Source organism: Passer domesticus, chromosome Z, assembly GCF_036417665.1.
Source record: "Passer domesticus isolate bPasDom1 chromosome Z, bPasDom1.hap1, whole genome shotgun sequence".
NCBI classification, from domain to species: Eukaryota; Metazoa; Chordata; class Aves; order Passeriformes; family Passeridae; genus Passer; species Passer domesticus.
Genome location: NC_087512.1, coordinates 23814939 through 23837336, shown reverse-complemented (window position 1 = coordinate 23837336; position 22398 = coordinate 23814939). Strand labels below are relative to the sequence as shown.

At 35.6% G+C, this 22398-nt stretch overlaps 1 protein-coding gene across 1 annotated transcript in view; it reads right to left on the bottom strand.

Moving 5' to 3' along the window:
• Positions 1-22398, bottom strand: part of HOMER1 (homer scaffold protein 1) — a 94442-nt gene that overhangs the window by 48538 nt on the left and 23506 nt on the right. The window contains exons 2-5 of the mRNA XM_064403599.1: positions 21711-21867; positions 15313-15444; positions 10768-10860; positions 4511-4653 (exon numbers count right to left, since the gene is read on the bottom strand). Of these exons, the coding sequence (XP_064259669.1) occupies positions 4511-4653; positions 10768-10860; positions 15313-15444; positions 21711-21867 (525 nt within the window). The remainder of the gene's footprint in view (positions 1-4510; positions 4654-10767; positions 10861-15312; positions 15445-21710; positions 21868-22398) is intronic.

Below are 22398 nucleotides of genomic sequence, written 5' to 3'. Positions count from 1 at the left end.
AATACCCCAATAATTATTAACTCAGATATTTTCCTTAAAGCCAACTTTACAGTTCTGCCTGATTCACAAAGTACCTGTACTATAACACAACTACAATATTTAAGCTTGTAGAAGTGAGTAGTTTCAATACACACAGTGAAAAAATCTACTGAAGAGATTTCTATATACAACTTTTAATGAAAACTCGGAGAAAGAGCACGACCTAGCAGCAAGACTTTTTGGTTTTTCTTTGTTGTACAGCATTGGATTTACATGCAGCATTATTAAATTGTAACCTATCTACACAATAACATATCTAAGATATAAGCATCATTCGAATTAAGTCCATTTTTCACTAAGGCAATGAGTCAAAATTCCCCATTAAGTACTTGAATACAAAAATATGAGTTTTAACGAACAAGCAACAAACACACACATGATATATTATCTGATCAAAACATTATGCAATAGAAATTCCAAGTTTATGTATTACAAAATAAAATGAGGTAACAGGTACAAGTCATGGTTGACAGGAAATTGAAGACTTTCAAATTTTGTCCCAGAAGAATCGTCTTATATTTCCTTTCTAAAAATGTGTTTTATCAGTTTCTTAAGGTGTCAGAAATGGAATAAAGCTTGTTATAAGCAAATGAATTCTCTTCAAGAGTGAAAGAGCAAATTCAACAGTTATCAAAAAGCAGCACTTGCAAAGTTCACCAAATACACTATTCAGCCTTAAACTGTAGTTCAGATATTAAAACTGAATAGTTTTAATAAAAGTTTTAATCCTCATGATGCATAGTCGACAATTGCTGGTTATGTGAAAACTTTAAAAGTCAGTCACATCTGTAGTAGTCCAAATTTTTTAGCAACTCTTTTTCTCTCCAAACTCCACTTTATAATCAACAGCTCTCAGTTGGAGAAAAACAACTTCATAACTTCACACACTTGGAAAATATTTTTAAACAGGAAATATATCTGAGGAAACTAAATTTTACTAAGAACAGAAATATGTATATAAAACAAAAATATGTCTATTTTTAGTCTTAATTTAAATGTTAGATTTGATTATCTACATTCTGCTAGAAAAAAATCTTCTTGGACTAGCTATTGTTCAGAAAAGGACTGATCAATGGACATGGACAAGACTTTTAAAAATTCTAATGCCATTCCTTAGGCTACATTTTACTTCATTTGTTCTGGCAACATTTACCCATAACAGCAGTGCTCAGTCTGTAGAATATTATAGGATGTGGGAGTTCACAGTAATGTTACTTCATTGTTCAACATTAACCATCATACATAGCTTTAAAAAAGGCAAGATATTTAATTACAAGAGTTTGGTTTTGTTGCAAGACTTGTAACTGTTTAGTACACTTATCTCTCAAGCAGTTGATCTGAATTACACTGCTTGTGAAGTGCATTAGGACTTTCCAGATGAGAATTAAATTGAAGCAACTAGACTTCAGCACTGTAATGCTCAAGGGGTATTAATGGAATTTTAGACATATTCTGGAGAATGTTAATTTCAATTCTTACAACTATTTACTGAAGTAATACAACATTTGAGTTCTAGTAAAACTCTGGTGACTTGAGTAATGCTGATATTTGGGGTCAGAAAATAGCTATAAATACAAAAGTAGTCTACACTTATGCAGCCAAAATAAAAGATCTCAGCTACTTAGGCTAAGACCTAAAGGGCAGAAGAAAACATATGTGGCCAGAAAAGACATGTTGTAACAAAATCCAACTGAATATTTCTCAGGTATGCAGATTGAAACTGACAAGTAGTAGGATATAAACTAAAGCACGACCTTCACACGTGCAATTTCTGACCTTTTCCGCTTCTGTCAGACTTCCAATTCATATAAGGACATGAAACCCCTTACTTGAATCACTATTTCGACAGTGGCCCCCTTCAAATCTTTACTCCTCCTTCTCCTCTGCCACAGAGACATCTGTCTCTGCTGTGCTTGACAACCTTCTTGGCAGTCACAGCTCTCACCTGGCCAGCCACTGCTTCTACACAGAGCTGTTCACCTCATCTTAGCTGCCCATGAAGCTACAACACTTGCCCCATGACTCCATGGGCTTCTTCTGTGCCACCCCACACCTGCTTTTGTGTGCTCCAATGCACACTGAGGACCACACCTTTTCATTCTTCACACAATAAGAATCTAATCTCTGGAGCTTTCCCATTTATTGAATAAATGCACTTGCTACGGTAGTGTTAGTGCAGTGTAAACCAGCCTGGGTGACTCTCACATGCCCTACACCTAAACTCACTGCAGGAAAATCCACAATGCCTTTTATTCTGAAAAGCACCTAGAGATTGATCAGCAGTTTCAGGACTAAAGGCAAATCAGTGAAAAGAAATGCCACAAATAAGACAACATTTAAATGCCCTTGCAGTACTACCTTCCTCACCGAGCAGTGCTGATTAAACTTTATCTTTTTTGAAATGTAGAATGCAGAAGGGAAAGGCCCAGGATCACCAGGGTGCACAAGGGAAGGGCTCAGTTCAACAACTCTTCTCCATCACACATGGAGTGCCACATACACACCACATCATCAGGCAGGCAACAAGGGAAAGCACAGTTCTTTCCTGCACTTGCGACACATTAGAAGCCCAGGGAGTCTCCAATAACTGGGATGTGAGGTTTTAATTTTTTTTCCTTGTAAGTCAGGGCAAGCAGACTGCCTGTGGAGAGCACCCTTTTAGACAGCACAAGCAGCTGGGTATGTCTACCTAGCTGCCAATTTACTATTATGAAAACCCTCTACAAAAACATGCCCATTTAACCAGGATTAACACAATCCTGGAGGCTTCACTTTCCATCTCCTTTGTGCATGTGTTTCATGCATATTTATTTATTTATAATAAATAATACTTATTTATATATAACAAAATTCTTACCTATTCCAAAAATTTAATTTATTTCAAAGAGGTATATAAACTTGGGTTTTCTTCAGTAATAGCTCACTAACAAACTTGAAGCTAACATTAGCAAGACAAAACACTGGTCTTTGGAGAATGAACAAGAAGTAAATCTCAAAATGCAGAATTATTGTTGGAAGATTAATTCTAGCTACTGATATCTAACAGGACAAAAACCTAAAACTAGGCACTCACACTGCATACATTAAGTAGATAGAAAAATGCAATGCATATAAATGTTTTGTAAACTCTATATCATTAAAAATGACAAGAGGGTTTCAAAAGTGTCTTCAGTAATGCTCAATGGAGAGCAAATTTAGTTACTACATTGGCATACCAGAAAACATATTTACATATGCAGAACCAGAAGGGACATCTTCAAACTATCTTTTTTTTTAAAATAACAAACCACACTATTCATGTGCGGGCTTTATCACAACTCCTTTTCACAAAAATATTGATAGAAAATTTTGATACTTAAACAGTTTAAACAAAACTGTTACAGAGCACTGATAGATCTGCAACATTTGTAATACTCCTTCACCATGCACATAACATTCTCACAATGCACCATTTCTTCTGAAACACATAATACATGCACTGGTGACAGTATAAAAATAAACAGAATCACTCTGTTAAAAAAAATAGTGTAAGAGGGTTTTTCTCATTTGAAAAATGCATTTTTTTCCAGATGCTTAACAGTATTATTCTCTTACAAAAACCAAGATCTTCTGCACAATTTTGGTTTCATTTGTGCTCACTCTGAATTGCATTACATATCTGAAGTATTAATATTCCCCAAATGTTGATCAAGAGCTCTTAAACTCTACTCAGGCTGAATTACACAATGCTTAAAAAATAAATCTAGTATTTCTAGATGTGTTCTAACTTTATTAAATGTTTTACTTACTCTCCATGGTCCCAATAAATTATGTGTTTTATTGAGAACAGCTCTTTACAATTACTTCTAATAGGAAAAATATATCCATTGTAACTCATCACTTGTATAATTAAATAAAAAGTCCTACCTTTCTCAAAGAACAGAGCACAGCATTCCTAGTGCAAAAACAAGAATTCAGTCTGAAGCAGAGCTGCACTTCTCTTGTATTTTGAAAAAAAGTTGAAAAATTTTACAACTGTCAGAGAACTGTGCAATTAAAGCCTGCTTTAAACTTCATGATCCAAAACTGCTGCAAGAGTCCCTTTTCTTCCAAGAACTTGTCAATGAAAGGTTGACATCGAGTCCCATCAGCCATTTTAAAATGTGTACAAAAATAATTTAATTGGAATATTCTATGAAGTAGGTAATTTTACTAAGAGCTCAGACATTGAAATATTGATTCCTGTTAAAGGGACACCTACACTAACCAGTGTTCAAGGGCTGATTAACTAAAATGTTCCCCCAAATCTTATTCCAAGAGATTTTCTCGTATTTTTTTTAAATTAGAAAAAATATTACAAATCCAAAAGTGAGTCCATTTTTGGGGTGAGAGGTGGGTTTGCTTTGTTTCCCCAAACAACATGGGAGAAGGTCCCTTTAACAAGGAAGGAGATAGGTATCACTTAATCAGGATGTGGGAATGGAATCTGTACCTATGGGTAAATGGCAATGCGTTCTGTGTTGGTTCAGCCCTTGGTTCTGAGTTCTGCGTCACTTCTGGCATCGCTCGCTCGTCATCTGTCCCGTTAATGCTCTCCGGAGTTAAAGGAGACTGAATATCCCCTCCAGCTGATTCCTTAAGTGAAAAAAACAACATATTGAAATTACAAAGTGACCTGCCCAGAAAGATTATGTACATAAAAGAACTAACATTCATTCTTAAATAATACATAAATTTTATTTAGTATTAATATGGTGTTCAGATTTCCAGCACCCCTCATGGTCCCGTTTCATCATGTGTATATAATACAGAATTACCAAAAGATTCACATTATCTTACACAAAACACAAGTGGCCTATGAATTCTTTGGGAGATCCAACCTTCCACTTATTACAGACCTCTCTCTTACCTGGAATTACATTCCACCCTCACTCTGATACACAGACTCTTGACACTTGGAATTCTTGTCTCATACTTTACATTCTAATGCAGTGAAACAAACAATTCTGGTATTTATTTCAAAATCTAGCTTTTGTGCTGTTTATTAACCAAAGTGAACAGTGGGAGGGAGGGCCATTTGCAGTGTGTTCCCAGTTTCACCTATGAACCATCTGTAAAGAACATTTGTTCAGCAAAGTACAGGTAAAAATTTTCATAGCCATGTTAGTCTGTCCTAGATCTTGCTGGTCATGCTATTATCTGAGAAGGAGAATACTCCAGCTACAGCCAGAGGTATACATAGCTATGGTTATGCAATCAAACACCTGAAGAACTTAATGTTTGCCTCCTAGCAGAAGGCACTGCTGTGGTTTTCATTATCTTTCATCACACCAGCATGTACGTTTGTGTGCACATTTAAGTATGAAAAAGAAGAGAGTTGATAATATAGAGACAAAAAAAAATTCTATACCAATGGCATAGTTTTGTCTTCTACTACTACACTATTATTGTTATTATTCTCATCATCCAATAGGATAGATAGTTTCCATTGACAATAAAAGAAGGACTTTCTGGATCTAAATGTTTTTCTTCTACTTTTTCTTCTTGTCAAACTACATTATGTACTATAAAAATTTACATACCACAGTCTAAAATAGCTGCATAACTTGTATCTTTAAGATAAAATTCCTGAAACACTACTACTAGATACATAAAATCAGAGTCTACTTATTAAAATGTTTTAAATGTGAGTGCAAAAAAAATTATTTCAATAGAAGGAAAAAAACTACGATTTCCATCTAGGCTTATTTTTTCATTAAAGTACTTCCATAGACTCCTAATATGAATGAAATGCAAATAACAAAAATTAAGGCAGAAAAACATTGCAGTCTATGTAATAGCTAAAGGTTCATGGCCTGCAAATTCATGAACAAAAGAAACATCAGTTTTTAATGTGTTTCTCCTGCACAAAAAGTACAGGTTAATCAGTGCTTTTACATATTCACAACTACCTGTGCCTGATAAGTAATTTATTTGCAGACAACTCTAATGGAGCTGACTATGAACAAAGCACCAAATATAATAGGAAAAGCCATTTGCACTGAAAAGACTTTTCACAAATGTTTACAAATAATATGTTTTCATTTTATATTAATTAGAGGATTAAAAGTATTTTGTGAGATGTGCATCTGTAATTAAGTTTTTATTGCATACCATTATAACTTCACATATCCACTCCAGATTTACAAAATTGGGCATGACTTTGTGTATTTAGTATTTAAACAAACATAATAGTGGGGTATTCATCAAAAGACATCTTATATTTCAACATCTTTAAAAAAAACCCACATGCACTTAGAGAAGAGTCCTCAAAGTAAAACAAGCAGACATTACAGCCCAGATCAAACCTCCTTATTGTGATAACAATAAGGAACAGAAAAAATAGAAGTTAGTGGTTCTAAAATAATTAACAAAAACCACCAAATCCATCATGTTTAGATACTGAGTATTATACTGTTGCCTCAATAAGGATTCCATACACCTTCTTGGCACAGCTGCTCTTCATAGTGCTTCCCTGCGTTGGCTGGCAGTGGCGTAAGTCTGCCTGCCACTGCCACCCAGACACGTATGAAACATTTGTTGCAGTATTTGTTGCAAAAATTCATATAACATCCCGGACCTTTTTCACAAGCTCTAATGAAATTTGTACTTCTACAGAGAAAAAGACAAAAAAATTACAAACCAGGATAATTTTGCCAAAACCAACTTTTTTTCACTAAAAATCATGTGATTGTAAAATTTTTCAGGCAATAGTTATTCCTAATAGTTTGCATAGAAAAGGCTCAGAATCACAGACAAGACTATTTTAAATAATTTACCACCCCACAATTTTAGAAACCAAAAAAGGTCTTAATCTGAAATAACCAGGGTCAAAAAACCTATCAGAGCACAGTCATCCTTAGAAGAAAAGAACTGAGGTTCAGATGCCAACTAATTTGGGTGAAACCTCTCAAGACTGATGGGGTGCAACTGCAAACTGTACAAACTGCTCTATTTGGTTCTGCACTTAAACCTAATTAAGGCTACTTTAAATTAAAAGAAGGGGTGCAAGTAGGTAGACACAATTGTCAGGCTATTGCTTCATGCAGCTCAGTAAACTCCAGAGCTAAGTGTAAGGGTATGGCAAAACTAGTAACTGAGAAATGGGTGGTTTGGCATTGAGAGATCCATGAGTTTTATGACAAAAGCAAAATTATTTCCTTTATTACAAGATGAATCTGGGAAATAGGAGGTGGCAAAGCAGGGGACCCAGTATTTCAGTTTTATGTAAACATAGTAAGAGGACTACAAGTTTTTATTACCTAAGGCTCAGTTAAATGGACACCAGATGGTAGAGTTATTTGCATAGGTAGTCTTAGAAGTCCTGAAATAGACAACTTCTTTCTAGACCAAAGCCTCCAGACATACCAGATAGAGATAAATTGTGTACTATTATAGGAATCTGTCTTCATACAGATGGCTTTAAAGTACAGGTTCTCTGACACAGAAACAATACGCTACTCTTCATCTTGACATAGCCCAGGGTACTCAGTGGGACTTTATATATAAAAAAGCAGCATCTCTCTTCTAATTTGGTGGTCCAGGTCACTGTCTTTCTCTGAACAAGTATAGTTCTCTTTATACTTAAGGTAAATGGTGATTTTATTTATTATCTGATATTCTGGAAAATTAAAGTAAAGCCTGCTGGTAGGCAGGCAGAGAACAGGGAGCATTAAAGAAACAGGGAGAATGAAGAGTTTAAAATTAGCAGCAGCATTGCTTAGAGGACAAGGCACTCCTGCTATAAAGTAACTGCAAATTAGGCTACGTATGGTTTTATTTCTACCATGTGTTTCCCACACACTAAAAAAAAATCTGAAGAACATTTCCATCAAATGAAACAAAATATCAAAAAAACCCCACGGCACTTCTATTTCCTGGCCATTGAGGCCCTGTATAGGAGCAACGATTTGCTAAAGCACATAACACCTGACAGAATCAACCTAATTTTAGTGGATTAAAGGCAAAATTGCTCTCTAGTTTTAACACGGCTAGAGTCCGCTAAATATTTGAACTACAAATACATGCCAAACTTCTGAGATATTTTTGCTGTTATGTCTTGATTTCTATTTCTCTGCAGTTTCCCAAGTTTTTGCATGGCATTCAGAATTGAAACTCACACGTAGCAGACGTATTTTCAGGCTTGCATCAAACAATAGTGAACAGCAATTGTCTTGTGCAATGTTTTGTTGCATTAGTTGTAAAGATATTTTATAAAGATTCAAACAGTAAGGGCATACTGAGGCAGAGAAGTCTATTTTTACTATTTTGGAATTCTGTAGTGGAGAGGGTAAGAAATATACCATATCCACTACTTTAATTAAGTGATAAATAATAAGGACATTTTTTAAAGTTGTACGAAGAGAAATAAAACATTCTATTTAAGTTTTAAATTTGATGTTTATATTTTCCAGTTTTGATATGCAGTATTTTCTTGCTTACTACTAATTTAACACAGAAAGATACCTGCATGTCCAAGACTGCAGAGTCTTGGACATGCAGATATTTTGACTGATCCTTTTAGATAACTGAGTTGTTATTACAGAGCTCATAAACCTCCCGATGTCCTTCCTGTCAATGCTGCCAAAGCTCCACTGAAAAAGCCAGGTTCCTGCAAGGCATTTACTGACCATTAAAAATATCTCCCTCTTTCACTCTCCCCCTCTGCAATGGATCACTATGCAAATGGGAATGAAGAGCTACAAAATTATTCAGAAGAACAACAATTGAATTGTTTGCCTTGCAGCCATCTTTTAGCAGATGATGAAAATGAGAGCAGGTGCTCTTTCAAATGTCTCCATGGTCCCAACTTCCCTCCCTAGTACCAAGCACCCATTCTCCTCCCAGTCATAAATCTGACTGAATGAGCCCAGTACCACAGTACTGCTGGAGTTTGTCATGATGCCATTGCTTCTTATCTGTTCTAAACTCTGAAGTTCTTGATTTGATTCCCATCTCTCTAGGGAACTAGTATGTGAAAACTACTATGCTCATGTGTCAGCACTTGCACAAAATGTATTACCCAGAATAATACACTAGCTTATCAACACAGTAAAAAGCCTAGAGAAGAAAAGTAAGGCCTGAATAGAGAATTATTCTTAAGTGTGCCATAATGAAATTGCAGCCCACAATAGGCATTATAGAATCACTCAGAGTAACATTTTTGTAACTGCCTACAGCATAAAATGTTAGGTTTCAACTGTAAAAAGAAGTCTGTACAGGAAAATGAACAACATTAATAGCTCACACAGTTTAAGAGAAAGCTTTAACCCTGATTGGCTGCAAGACAAAAGCATCTTATCTCTGAGTGAATAGCTCAAATTTACGTCCAAACCATGTAATAAGTCACTCTACATAACATTGTCAGATTAAAATTCTGAGTCCAAAATATAAATCAATGTGTCAAAAGAGAAGCATAATAATTTTTTTTTTGCCTGTAACATCAACTAGAGGCTTGGGGGGGACTTCACTGTTTCTAAAGTCAAGTATGTATTATTGGTAAGTGTATAATATTGAAATACATACTTCCACTGTCTCTGTGGAATTTATCAAAAATTTAGAGACAGTAAACTTATAGAACTCCTTGCCTTATTTTTTTTCCATTTCAGTGGAGTAAGCAGTTTCCCATTAACAGCAAATCTAGCCTAGCATTTGGGAAAAATGCTTACAGGGAAAACAACAGGATGCTTGTTCATTGTGTATGTTCTGATTTCCACTGACTCTTGGTAGGACACCAGATGTAGTTTTTTGGTAGCAATAAAACTATTTGTGCAGCACGCTGCAAACTGCCTGCCATCCTTACTCCATCAAAGATCAGGAGACTAATACAGTAAAAAGCACTGAAGAGACACTGATTCAATGAAAAGATTTCCCAGAAAAAATGTTCAGTCTACTCAACCCAGGAGTCCCTGCTGTAGTTTTAAAGCTGTTGCATTCTCCAAGAGAAGAAATTGCATTTGTCTTCACTACTGCTTAAAAGAAAGCAAATAGCTAACTGAGTCAAAAATCTTGGGCAGGGGGAATACAGGAGACATGGGGCATAAAAGCCTCAAGGAGCTTCTTTTTTCAAAGCAAGTTCTAAGTATTCATAATTAATTTTAGCCATAACTAATGTAAATGTGACTATAGTAACTGACTCTCCAATTTTGCCGAGATTAACTCATTCCGTGTTTTGAGATAGCTTTTATAAACTCTTACCGTGCATCACAGCTAACTGTAATATAACTCCAGAACCAGGCTGTGAATCTATCATCTTCCTTCAATGCATCTCACAAGAGAAAACTACACAGTAGGGAATAAGTAAAAATGGTTTGCTGTTTCAACCTTTATTTTTGGTGGAATGATTGTTCCATAAAAGTTAGTTACAGTGCACCACATGAAGTTTTGTGGATACAACAGGAAAGAGTACAAAAAGTGTTTAGTATAGTTCATTTACATAAACATGTTTATTAATTTTCTTGGGAAAGCTGAAATAAAGGAAAAGGAATAAGAAACCCACACAATTTTATTTTAGAACAAGCCCCTTCGACTTGCTTGCAGTATATGTTAAATGTATTTTTAAGACTTCTTGACACTCTTGCTGACCAATGAGAGGATTCACAGTAACTGAGAAATTGCCCCTTAATTTTTAATACATATGTATGTAAGGAACAACAACAGTAAGTAGCACAGACAAGAAGTAGGATGCTTGAATCAGGCAATAAGACTCACTTGAGAGGGTGTACTTGTTAGCTCCATTTTTTCATGGGATTTTTCCTTTGCTATTCGCGCAGCTTCTTTGAACTCCTGAAATTTTTCAGCAAACTGAAGGTACATACATTTAAAGAATAAAAAAAAAAAAGAAAAAAGAGAAAGTGTAGGCGTGAAATAATACATTGCATGCAGAACAGAATGCTGTACTTTGCATTTCACAATGTCAAATTCTGTCAGTAATTTAAAAAATTTTTCTCCTTATTAGATACTCATTTAAATGAGTTACACAGTGACATACCTTTCAGGCACTTAATCTTAATACATATCTTAATACACGCTCTTTATATGTCAGGAAAATGGCAATGCAATGAAGCATGATCTGTTGCTTGTAGTTTTAAGAAACTCACCTCAGAGATGGCTAATAATAGGGACAAACTGCTTTGCATAGCTGCTTTCAGATTCAGGTTTTACCCTTCTCAATAAACAAATAATCTGCTTCTGAAGCCTGATGTGGTCAACATGAGCTAGGAAAGCTTTCAATGTACTTTGTTCTTTTATGACTGAAGCAATACTGACTTCTTCCCAAATGTTAACTGCATTTCTAATTTCAATAGCTAATTAGAAAAGAAACAGTGGAAATTCTGTGTTCATCTCTAGAATGTTCATTGACAACAATCAAGCTAAAGAACAAAGTCATTGAACTAGAACTGCCTATACTAAACACTAAATCATGAAATTGCACATGGAATTGCCATATGAGGCTTTATTTCTATGCTACATGCACCTCTTCCAGAAAATAGCTAAAGCAGCAATTTAGAAATATATGCCCTCTTAAACCTGAAAGATTAAATTAATTTGTTAAGAATAGGGCCTGTTTTTCCTGGCTAGAAAAAAAATTGGCACCACACTTCTCATCTTGCTGCTACACTAATTTCTAGAGTGGCCACAAATTTGTTTTTGTGTCCTAGTGCTTTTATACAGACCATTATCTTAATATGATCAGCTTAAGAGTGAAATGATTCTGCAAAAATATCAGAAGCTTCTCCAGCAGCTTCTAAATTTCTTTGGCAGCAGCATATGAAAAAATTGTTTTGTACTCAATATATATACAAGGTACAAAAGCTACCTTTTGTGTGGCACAACCTCACCAATTATTTTCAATCAGACCTAAAAAAACCTTACTGTCTTTAAACCTTTTCCTGGTAAGCTACTAGAGTCTGAGGACTTTTATTTCTCTCCACTTGTATCCTGTATTTCATTTGTTACGTTATTTGAAAGCTTATTTTTCACGGAAGTTTAATCCAGCATCAAAAAAAGTCTCAGAACAGATGATGAAATTGGCAACAGATGATGAAACAGGTCACCAGATAATACTTTTTTAAGACTTGTGTTTAAACCTCAAAATATTATGGGTAAACTATTGTTTAAATCAGTCTTAAGACCAGAGAATTATTAAATGGCAAATATGATTCTGAGGTTTGTAATAAATGGCTGAAGAAAAAGGCAGCAAATATGACAGCAACAGAAACATTTAAAAAAAAAAAAAACATAGATCAATAGCATTCTAAAGAGCCAAAAAGCCCAATTTGGTTGAGATTTCCACAATTTTTCTAGAATTCTTTGAGACAGTCAGGTGATGAATAATAGCTATCTCTTTATAAAATTCCTCAATAACAAAGATGAGTCTCATGGCATGAAAGGAGAAGTTTTCTGGAAGATCACATTTTTAAGGAAAAGATGAAAAACTATCCATGGAGACTACATAAGGCTGCTGCCAGTATCCATGGTGGCACTTTCCATTTAGCATATTCTTTAAGCTTTATGGAATAAATCAGGTCAGTTAACTCAAGAGGTTAAGACAGTGTACCCTAAAAGGAGTATTTCTGATACATCAGGATACTATCAAAAGCATAGACATATTCTGAATGAGAAAGTAGTCTCAATTTTTTGTGAAAGTGAAGGACATTCTGTTTCTCTTACTGCAGCAGCAAGAGGGACTCTGCTAACAAATCATGGTCCTGTGAATATTCTTCAAAACAGGTATCTTTCAAGTATCACCGACAACTGATGGAGCAGTCTTGAGACAAATTTGTGGTCTAACATTGAGAAAGGCCTAGTGAACAGAAATAAATGTTCTAATTCATTTTCCTCTCTACTGTTTGTATGTGAAGTTGATTAGAGTGCCATTACTTTTCCATCAGACTCCACTAATTTCTATTCAGAATAATTGTACAGAAAAGAGGTTGGCATTGTTGCACTCTACCCCAGCAATCAGTTCAGAAGGACAGAGGCATGTGAAAAAAACCAAATAGTACAGAAGTCAAACATGTACTATAAGACATGCAGACAATAATGTGAGAATAAACAGTTTATCTGTTGGGATAATTTGCATCATTCAACTGTGGAAATTGGTCACAGACGAGACCAACTTTTTTTGTGGTTGCAGGCTGCCTTTTGCTCTCCGGAACTTAAAACACTTACAATCCTAAAGTGCTAGCTGTATCAGAGTGCTCTGGTAAACCTGGCTATGATGCACAGGAGCAAGGGTACGTAATCTGACGGAGAGACAAAACAAAAAAGATAATATAGACATGATTTCTCTAAAGTTACAAGGCAGATCTAATTAAGCTCTTCTGATTCCCAACCAAACATACCTACCAGCCCCAGTGGCTGAACAGCTTCTAATCTAAAGTTTTCTTTCCCCATCAATATGTTTATCATTTTAAAATAACACAAAAAAGTTAAATCTTTAGGAATTTTAGTAGCAACAACTGGCAATTGCAACTCATAGGAATATCAGTTTAATAATTAAGATATAATACGACAGGAACAGTATGCTGACAAGGGCTCATAGATTCACCACAATCTTCAGAAAAGGTCTGCGACTCTAAATTTCTCTTAATAAATTTACTTATTGTCCATAAAACAGCAATCTGAGTAAAAAAATCTGCTCAGAAAAAAAAAAAGAAATTAAGAAAAAATGTCTACTGTAGCCTTTCAGATTAAATTTTCAATAGCAATATAGAGCTTTATGTCAAAGGAATATTTAAAAGTCTTAGACATCTGTTTGATGGCAGTGAAAAGAATGGGATTGAAAGAACCGTAATTAAGAAGGTGATGGAGGGCAAGAGAAGAGTTGAGGATGACGATTAAAAAAACCCAACATATTTTCACTGGCAAGGATAACCTAGAGCTTGAAGTCAGAGTGTGTATGACTACAGCAGGATGCTTTGCCTTCAAAGAATCCTCTGTGAATAATAAAAACAAGCTAGTCTACATGCAATCTAGTAAACTAGATTAGCATTTGTGCTAAAGCCATTGGAATATTAAGAGAAGTTATTACCATGTTGGTAAGCAAGCGCTTCTAGGACATACACACCAAATTAACTGACAAGGCTTCCAAGTTCACCAAAGCAATGACGGGTGCACAAATGCACGTGCAATACCCGAATCACTCAGAATGTCCTGTGGTTGTGTTGCTTTGTGGAAAGGAAAGCCAAGAGATTATGAAAGGAAGAAATCTTACAAGTCTGATGCTTGTCCAAATAAGCAAGCATCAAACTATACTATACTGGGTCTCATTTTAATGGTTTTCTGGCAGGCCGTGCTTATCCTTGGACTGTGACAAATACTTTCTCAAAAGGGCTGCTATGATTACTCTTCCTTCAAACAGCTAGCCACCATCATTCCTTCCTGAACATGTATTTCTCTTATTGCACTTAGGTTCCAAATCTTTTCTTTATTTCAAATATGAAAATTTTCTGCTTAATATAAAGACAAGCTCTTAAACTACACTGAAATTCCTCATCTGAAGAAAAACCATACTTGTACAGGTTCTTGGACTCATCTACCAGGGCAGTAGCAAAAACAACAAGTAATGTAGAAAGCATGCTCAGAGGACCTATGCTATCGGTTTGAGAAACAGGGATTTCTTCTTTCCTTGGAATGAGGTCTGTTCCCTTCTTGCAGAAGTAGAAAAGAAACTCCTGTACAGCGCATACTGCTTCAGCAAACATTTAAACTTTTGCGTTCTAGCAGAAGATGGATTTTTCTTTTACACTGAATATATTTCCCACTAGCTTTACTTGAATGCTGCAAACTTTGAAGCAACAGTAATTTAATGTACTACATAGTAGAAAAGTGAAAGTGAATGTAGGCTAAAAGACAAAAATGCATCTGAAGACTACAAGCAGCTTTTTTCTAGAAGATCTAAATACATAAGAAACACGAAATTGTTTACTTCTTTAAATTCTACCAAGCAAAAACTGTAATGAAAGAACAACTTTTAAGAAAGAAAAACCTAACAAATCAGTAATTAGAAAGCATTAGCAACATAATGTGTAAGAGGCTTCAACCTCCCTCCTTTTCTTCATCAGTTAGAAGAAAATTTGGAGATATCACATTTATTCTCGTGCTTTCACATTAAAAGGATTAATACAGAACAATTTTTTACAAATTATTTTTAAATAACAGTTGTGAGTAATGAGTCAAGATATAGTGGGCGGGAATAAAACACACTTAAGTAGCTTCACTAGCTGAAGAGTTGCCACTGGTCATACTTACTTTTGAAAGGTGATGTTCAGATGAAAATCCCAAGCCATAGACTGTATTCGCCCTGCTGTCTGCCCACTGGCCAAACTTCTGGGATGTTTTAGTAAATGTCATGTTGGGGGTGATGGTGCTGTTTATTATTGCCTGAAAAAGGTATTAACAGTAAAAAATGGGCTTAATGGTTTTTACTTTTTTCTAAAGACAACTCATAATTGAAAATGCCAATATTGTAAGCAATTATCTGAATATACTGAATGAAACACATGCTGGGAACTAGGAAACAGTTTTCCAATCCAATGCCAGCTAAAATTGCAAAGGCATATTTTTGCATACATTGTAAGGAGGAAATAACTGGGAGGGGAGTAGGCTTCAATTCGCAATTGCAAGCAGTCCTTTAAAGTTTCTACATATAAAGCCTATCAAAGTTCTTTTTTGTCTCACATTTGTATTTCTTTGTCCCTTAAGGCAGTGCCTCCCAAGCTGGCTGTCAACTCCACTGCTGCTCTTCCCCCACCCCTGTTGCAGATGAGATTCTCACTGAAAAACACCCAGTAATACAAAGGAACATATTTTCTTTTTAAATCTCAGTTCTACAAGAATCTGTTTTCTTTACACACATACAAGCAAGGCTAACACCAACTACAGAAGTGGAACTACTCTTGTTTTAATTTTTCTTCTCTAGTTCTTGTTCTTGCATCTACAGGATGCAAAAAATACCATCCTCCAGCATGTAAGTTCTGATAATACAAACACAATATAAAATTACTAGGTGATATGCTGGTTCTGCTAAAAGCAACTGAAGTGTCACTGTGGATTTCAACAGTATTTCCATCACATTAAAGAGTACATATGTGCAGTGCAAACTGTAGAGACGTGAAGAACGTAACACTGTTTTCTCAGGATGGTGACTGTTAAACTTTAACACCACAGAGACCAAGTACTGCTCTCCTAAGACCAAGATCCTCTAAAGTCAAAATCAGTCTATACTACTTGAGTGATATGGACTTCTGGGTGGATATTGAAATAAGTAGTTATTTAAAGGAGTTTACTGTGCACCCTTTGTTTTTGCTGAGAGATTTGGGTACCACTGGAGCACAGCACCACCAAATAAATATTTTCTATGAATTCTACAGGGCAAGCCTGAAAAAATTACAGCTGAGGAGCCAGCCAAGCTCACAAACAGCACCCATGTTCATACGGTGATTCTCAGATGTAGTGGAGAGGAGTATTGCAAGAAAGTTCAGAAGAATAAATGCATTGCAACATGTAGAAAGACAAGCAAAGATGCTGCAGCACAGATAAATTTAACAAAACTCTTTACTGGTGATTTTGGCAGCTTCACTATACTCACATTAATGAAGATGAGAAAATCTGAATATAGCCAATTCTTTCTGATAATCTTTGTCTCTAAGTACAAATTTGCTTACCACTGTGAACCACTCCTTGAAAATTCTGGAATGCCTGAAAGCTTACATTTGAGCCAAGAAGCCTCATCAGATCAAAGACAGGATTTGCTGTGTGACCAGAAAATGGAGAACTATCTCCAGCACTGTCTGAAAGACATCCCTCAGATTTTCATATAGAAGCTGCTTAGTGAAGTCACTGGTACATGAAACACTATTCTCCTTTGTTTAGGCATAAGGTTCAAAGCTCACATAAAGCCAGACTCCTACTTGCACAATCGCCTCCAAGTGACCGCCTAGAAAACTGCTGTCTATAGCACACAGGACAAAAGAGAGAATGTGAGACAAGACTTCTCAGAAAAGAGGTGCTCTGATACTCTTTTTTAATTGTATGCTTTTGTCTTCTTTTGCGCTGTTAGTGGTTGGAAGCCCACGTTTGAAATAACAAGGTGGAAGCCCAGAACAGAGCTGTACAAGCTCATTTAATGCTCAATCTCACTTCCTGTGGAAACTGTCAACACTAATATGCTTGAAATTAGATATCCTGGGGACTGTGTAGGACAGATTCTTCCCCCCCAAATCAAGCTCTAGCTATGTTGTCTAGTCTGCTTAAGCCCAGGCCCATCCATTGCTTGATTAATTGAAACTTGCATTACATATTTTAGAGAGTGAGTATTATGTCATGGACATAACTTAGTCAATTCAGAAGAGAACTCCAATGCCAGAGAGCTAAGACCACCAAGCAAAGCACAGGTTTAAAGCCTCCACAGCTGCCATTTCCTGCAATGACAGAAGCATAGCTGGCTGCAGCTTAACCCAGTCAAAACAGAGAAAGGCTTCTGCTGACCACATGACAGGCTCCACCACAGAGAATCTGAACAGGGTGCCTGGTCCAGAAGGGGAGAGATTTTTTTTTGACAGCCGTTTGCATTTAGGCTGGGTTATGTTGACTGTCAAATTGCTTTCTTCCAAGAGAGAAAAGCAGAACGAAAGTTTCAAAAATAATTGTGTTGAGAGAATATTGGCTGTGATTTTTCCCTTTATTTTCCAAGAAGGAAAAGTAAAGAGGCTTCACTTCAGTAGAGAGCATTAGCTCAAAGACTGGGAAGACTACATTCAGATCCCAGTGATTTAAAAAAAAAAAAAAAAAAACAAACCCAAACCTTTCACTGAATCTACCAATTTTACAAGGAAATCAGGGTTTTCCATCTTCTCTAAATTAAAAGCCTTGGTATGCTAAGTCTCTCACATCCAAAACTATGCTTTTAAAAGTGTAATGCTAGAGCATCCTACAAATACAGTCTGGTGTCTCTGGAAAAAGCTAGATACCAAGCCTTTATATATTTAGATTAAAAAAACATATTTTTTTAAATCAAAATTTACAGTTAAGCCTGTCTTGTCCATTCAAATGGGTACTACTTTAACTGCTCTCCTCTAATCCAGATTTCACTGCATAGTTATCAGTATAACAAGTGTCAAATATTTCATCAACTTTTAAGAATGTTGTTTCCATAAATGAACATGAAGATCTTAAAAACAGAACAGAGTCAATCTGACAGGAAGACATTTAGCTTTTGAAGAAAACTGATTTAGTTATCTTCAGGCTTTTTGGATATATAAAATAGCTTTCATGTTTCTCTTTCATATTACTTTAGTGATGAGAAAATAGGGCATGTGTCTGAACTGTTCATTTTACGAGCTGCAAACCTGACAGCTGCAAGATACATAGTTGTGGTCAAATATTATTTTATCTTGTGCTTAAACTAATAGCAGTAATAATTTAAGACACAGAACTTTCTAACTTCTTCAAAGGAAAATCACTGAACACTTCTGTGTACAGGTCTTACTCAAAACATTTATTGAGCATTTTAAAAATTGTCACTTTAAACTGAGACAGTGATTAAAATAACAAGATCATGTACAGTAACACCAATTGGAGACTTGACTGAATAATAATATATGCAAGGTTCATGGAACCTGCAGACTGGGAAACCACTCTTTTCTAGAGTCTTCTCTTGTTCTAGAATAATACAAAATTTAAGTTTGTTTTCCTGCCTTGTATCTATGAAAAAAATTATCAGAGAGTTAACTAGTACAGCAAGAACACTATACTTGGTCTCCTTCCTTTTTCCAGAGATGGCGAGAGACAAAATGCAAAAGACAGTGGGACTCAGACATCTGCCTGTACTGTTACTGGAGAAACAATGGAGGCTTTGTTCAATCACCTAGAGAAAGAAGTACTAAAACACATTTTTCCAAGGAAGTCTAATATGAGTATATAATTAATGAGAACTGAAAGCCTTAGCAACAACTGCTCAATGTTGTCATGCCATACTACATAAGAAATCTTATTTTTCAGGCTTTCTTTTGATTCTGGGACTGGAAGGAGAAAAAAGTCACATAAAAGATATTTACTCAAGAGGTCAGAGAAACTAGATTAAAATTCTATGAGATTACTTGCACTAATTTTTCTCTGCAATGGGCAACAGGGCTCCAAATACTGTGTATGACTATAAAATATATAGCCTGTACACTGAACACCTTATGGTCCTAGAACACTTTTTTGTAGTCAAGATAGAGGGACATACATCATATCTGGTGCAAGATATTTCAAGAGGAGAGTAGCTTCAGAAAACATTACACAAAATGCATTAAAAGTAAGTTGAAGTTGTCTCTGTAGGAACTGTCTTGGCTAAATCAAATTCAAATAAGGAGAAAAAAAAAAACTCCTCTCTTTCAAAATTAACCAAAGCCCCATAAGGAAATTCAGGCTGGAAACTGCAATGCATAATAGGGGAGTGAAGATCATGTCTTTAAATGTCCTTTTGTTTTCAAGAAGAAAGATTTAATTACTCTTAGATAATCAGTAGAGAAGTTAAATTATATCCAGGAATACTTCTGAAATGCACCAACCTAAAGAGAGAGAAGGCTGTGGGACAGAAATAGGATTACCTCTCAAATCTATAGTGTACCTGTCTCCAACATTCCTAGTGCAGTAATATACATGTGAGCTGCCTTTACTTACTGACTTACTGCTCAGTGCCTGAGAACTGAGCACATAATTCTCTCTACCATACAAACCAAAATGATGCTGTAAAACCCCACCAGCACCCAGGTGTAAAATAAAACACTTGGATGTATTCTTTCTGAGGGAGGGGCATGACAGCTTCAAAACCAGTAGGGTTTGACAAGTTGTTTTGGCCACGGCAACATGTGCATTGTCAGCAGTGTTACTGACATCCAGCTATATGCCATACAGCAAGGACTCTCTCTGGGTGTACTCAAAAATGCTTTATATTTACATTTAACTCTTCGGAAATACAATATTGTATGTAAACAGATGCAGTAAAAAAAAAAAAAAGGATGGGGTTTGAAGTAAAAATAAACAAACTCTCTGGGAATTATGCTGGAAACTCACTTAAAATTCTTCCATGTATCCCTCCGCTATTCACCTGTGTATGTTTCAGAGCAGTTTGGTGAATGCCTGAAAGAATGGGACTCTCTTTAACCATGACTGGGATTCTAGATCTTCATCTAAGACTTAGATGAAAACATTATTAGGATTGCAGCCCTCACAGAGTAAATAAAATCAATGAACTGAATTATCAATGTACCTTGCCATTAGTACTGGATGTAGAGAGAATGCTGCAGCAGACAAAAGAATAACTAAATAGGTGAACAACTACTTGACAATTTAATTCAGCAGGCACTCAGCAGGAGTTGCAGCATCAAGATGAAGGCAGAGAAACCTCAGTGGATGTCAGAATAAGGATTTTGTATATTCTCCAAATTAGTTAAAGCACTACATTTTATAACTGGTACTCTTGATTTCATACATCATCTAGTTCCAATCCCGGTGTCTTTATTCATTAATGCTGACTCAAAAGTAATTTTCATTATTTGACAGAATTAATTGAATAATTTCATGAAGAATGGCTGAGAAGATAAAAAAACAAAGTAAGACTTAAAACTGAAAAAAATCTGGTAGGCTCTGATACAAGTCTCAGCCACTTCAAGCAGAGATTTTTGACTATGAGATCGATTTCTATATACTTCTTTGTGATAGAAAAATCTCATTTTACATTCAAAATGGCAATATTCTGGATATTTTAAAAAATACAGGGTAATAATCTTCAGCTGTCAATAAGTAGTCATAAACCCTCCATGAATACTGTCATGCTTTTAACAGTATTTAATTTCCAATCATTGTGAACTGATGCATTTCCAAAAGCTTCAAATGAAGGTCTCTGGAAAGAATCACAACTTTTGATTACAGTCGGTGTATCTTTAATGCCCTTAGTGTAGAGTTTTCTGCTACACTGTTTGTAAAAGTTACTGTTATTATAGTTATGTTGGTAGAAGCAGTCAAGGATTTTCTGCACATCAAATTAATTTCTAAGACATGTTTTACAAGAGCAGCAGTTCAGCACAATATCCTTTCTAGTTAAAACAGAGAAAAAACCCAAAATAAACCAAACAAAAAACCCACCCACAAAAAAACCCTACTAAAACCAAACTGACTCTAGATAAAAGCTTACCATTTATTAGATAGGCTTTATTAGGAGACAATCCTCGCATTCTCTACCGCAAAAAATGGAAGATTACATAACAAAGGATTTACTAAGTGATTATGGCCACTGAACAGATGTCCTTCATAAAGCTGAAGCTAATTATATTGATAAATGACTGACTACAGAAATAAAAACAAGTTATTGTAACCCTGTGAGTACTTTTTGTACAATTTTTTGTCTTTTTAGCTTTCTCACAGCATTAACCAAGCCACAGGTCACCACTTCAATTCAGCAACAGTTATTGAAGTCAACACAACTACATGGAAAACAGAATTTACAAATAAACATGTAAAACATATGATGAGGCACTGTTACCATTTTAAAAAGTCAGTAATCTGTTGGTCAGATAATGATACAAACATCTGAGAAGAAAATCAAACTAGAAAATAGTAGCAAAAATGCTTCAGACAACTAGGTTTTCTGAAATATAATTTACCTTTGAGCCATCCAAACTGATTATTCTGTAGACATTTCTTGTGCTGTCATAGAAGTAGGACACAGTAACAGCATGCTTGCTGGTGGGAACCCAGTTCTTCTTAGTGTTTGGGTCAATCTGGAAGACATGAGCTCGGGTGCTGAAGATAGGTTGTTCCCTGAAGGAGAGAGAGAGAGAAAAAGTCATGAATCTAATCTGTACCTACTGTCACTGCACACAAGCTATCTGCCAGTTGTGCCCATTTGGATATACACAAGTTACTCTAGACAATAAACCTTGCGTGATGACTTCTGTATGCGCTGCTGCGTAGAGTAGGTAAGTTTGTTAATACATATATGCAAGCAAAACTCAGTCTTCCAAGGCAAAAATCAGCATCCAGTCGTGGAGTCAGATAAATACAGGCATCTCTAATATAGATTCAGCACCATCTCATCATCCCCCCAGCTCTTCATTGCCCACCTATCCCTTAAAACTAAATGGCATTAATGCATGTGTAATTTCTGTCATTTCACTGCATACTACAGAATGTGCATAACTTGAAGTCCATTTCTTCTACAAAATCTTCTAATATTCTGATTATTCTCATCAATTTTATGCAACAATCTGGATCTGAACTAGTTGATTCAATGCAATTACTCTAATACTAACATTAATTAAGTCAAGAACATGTGTTGTGAATCCCTCATTC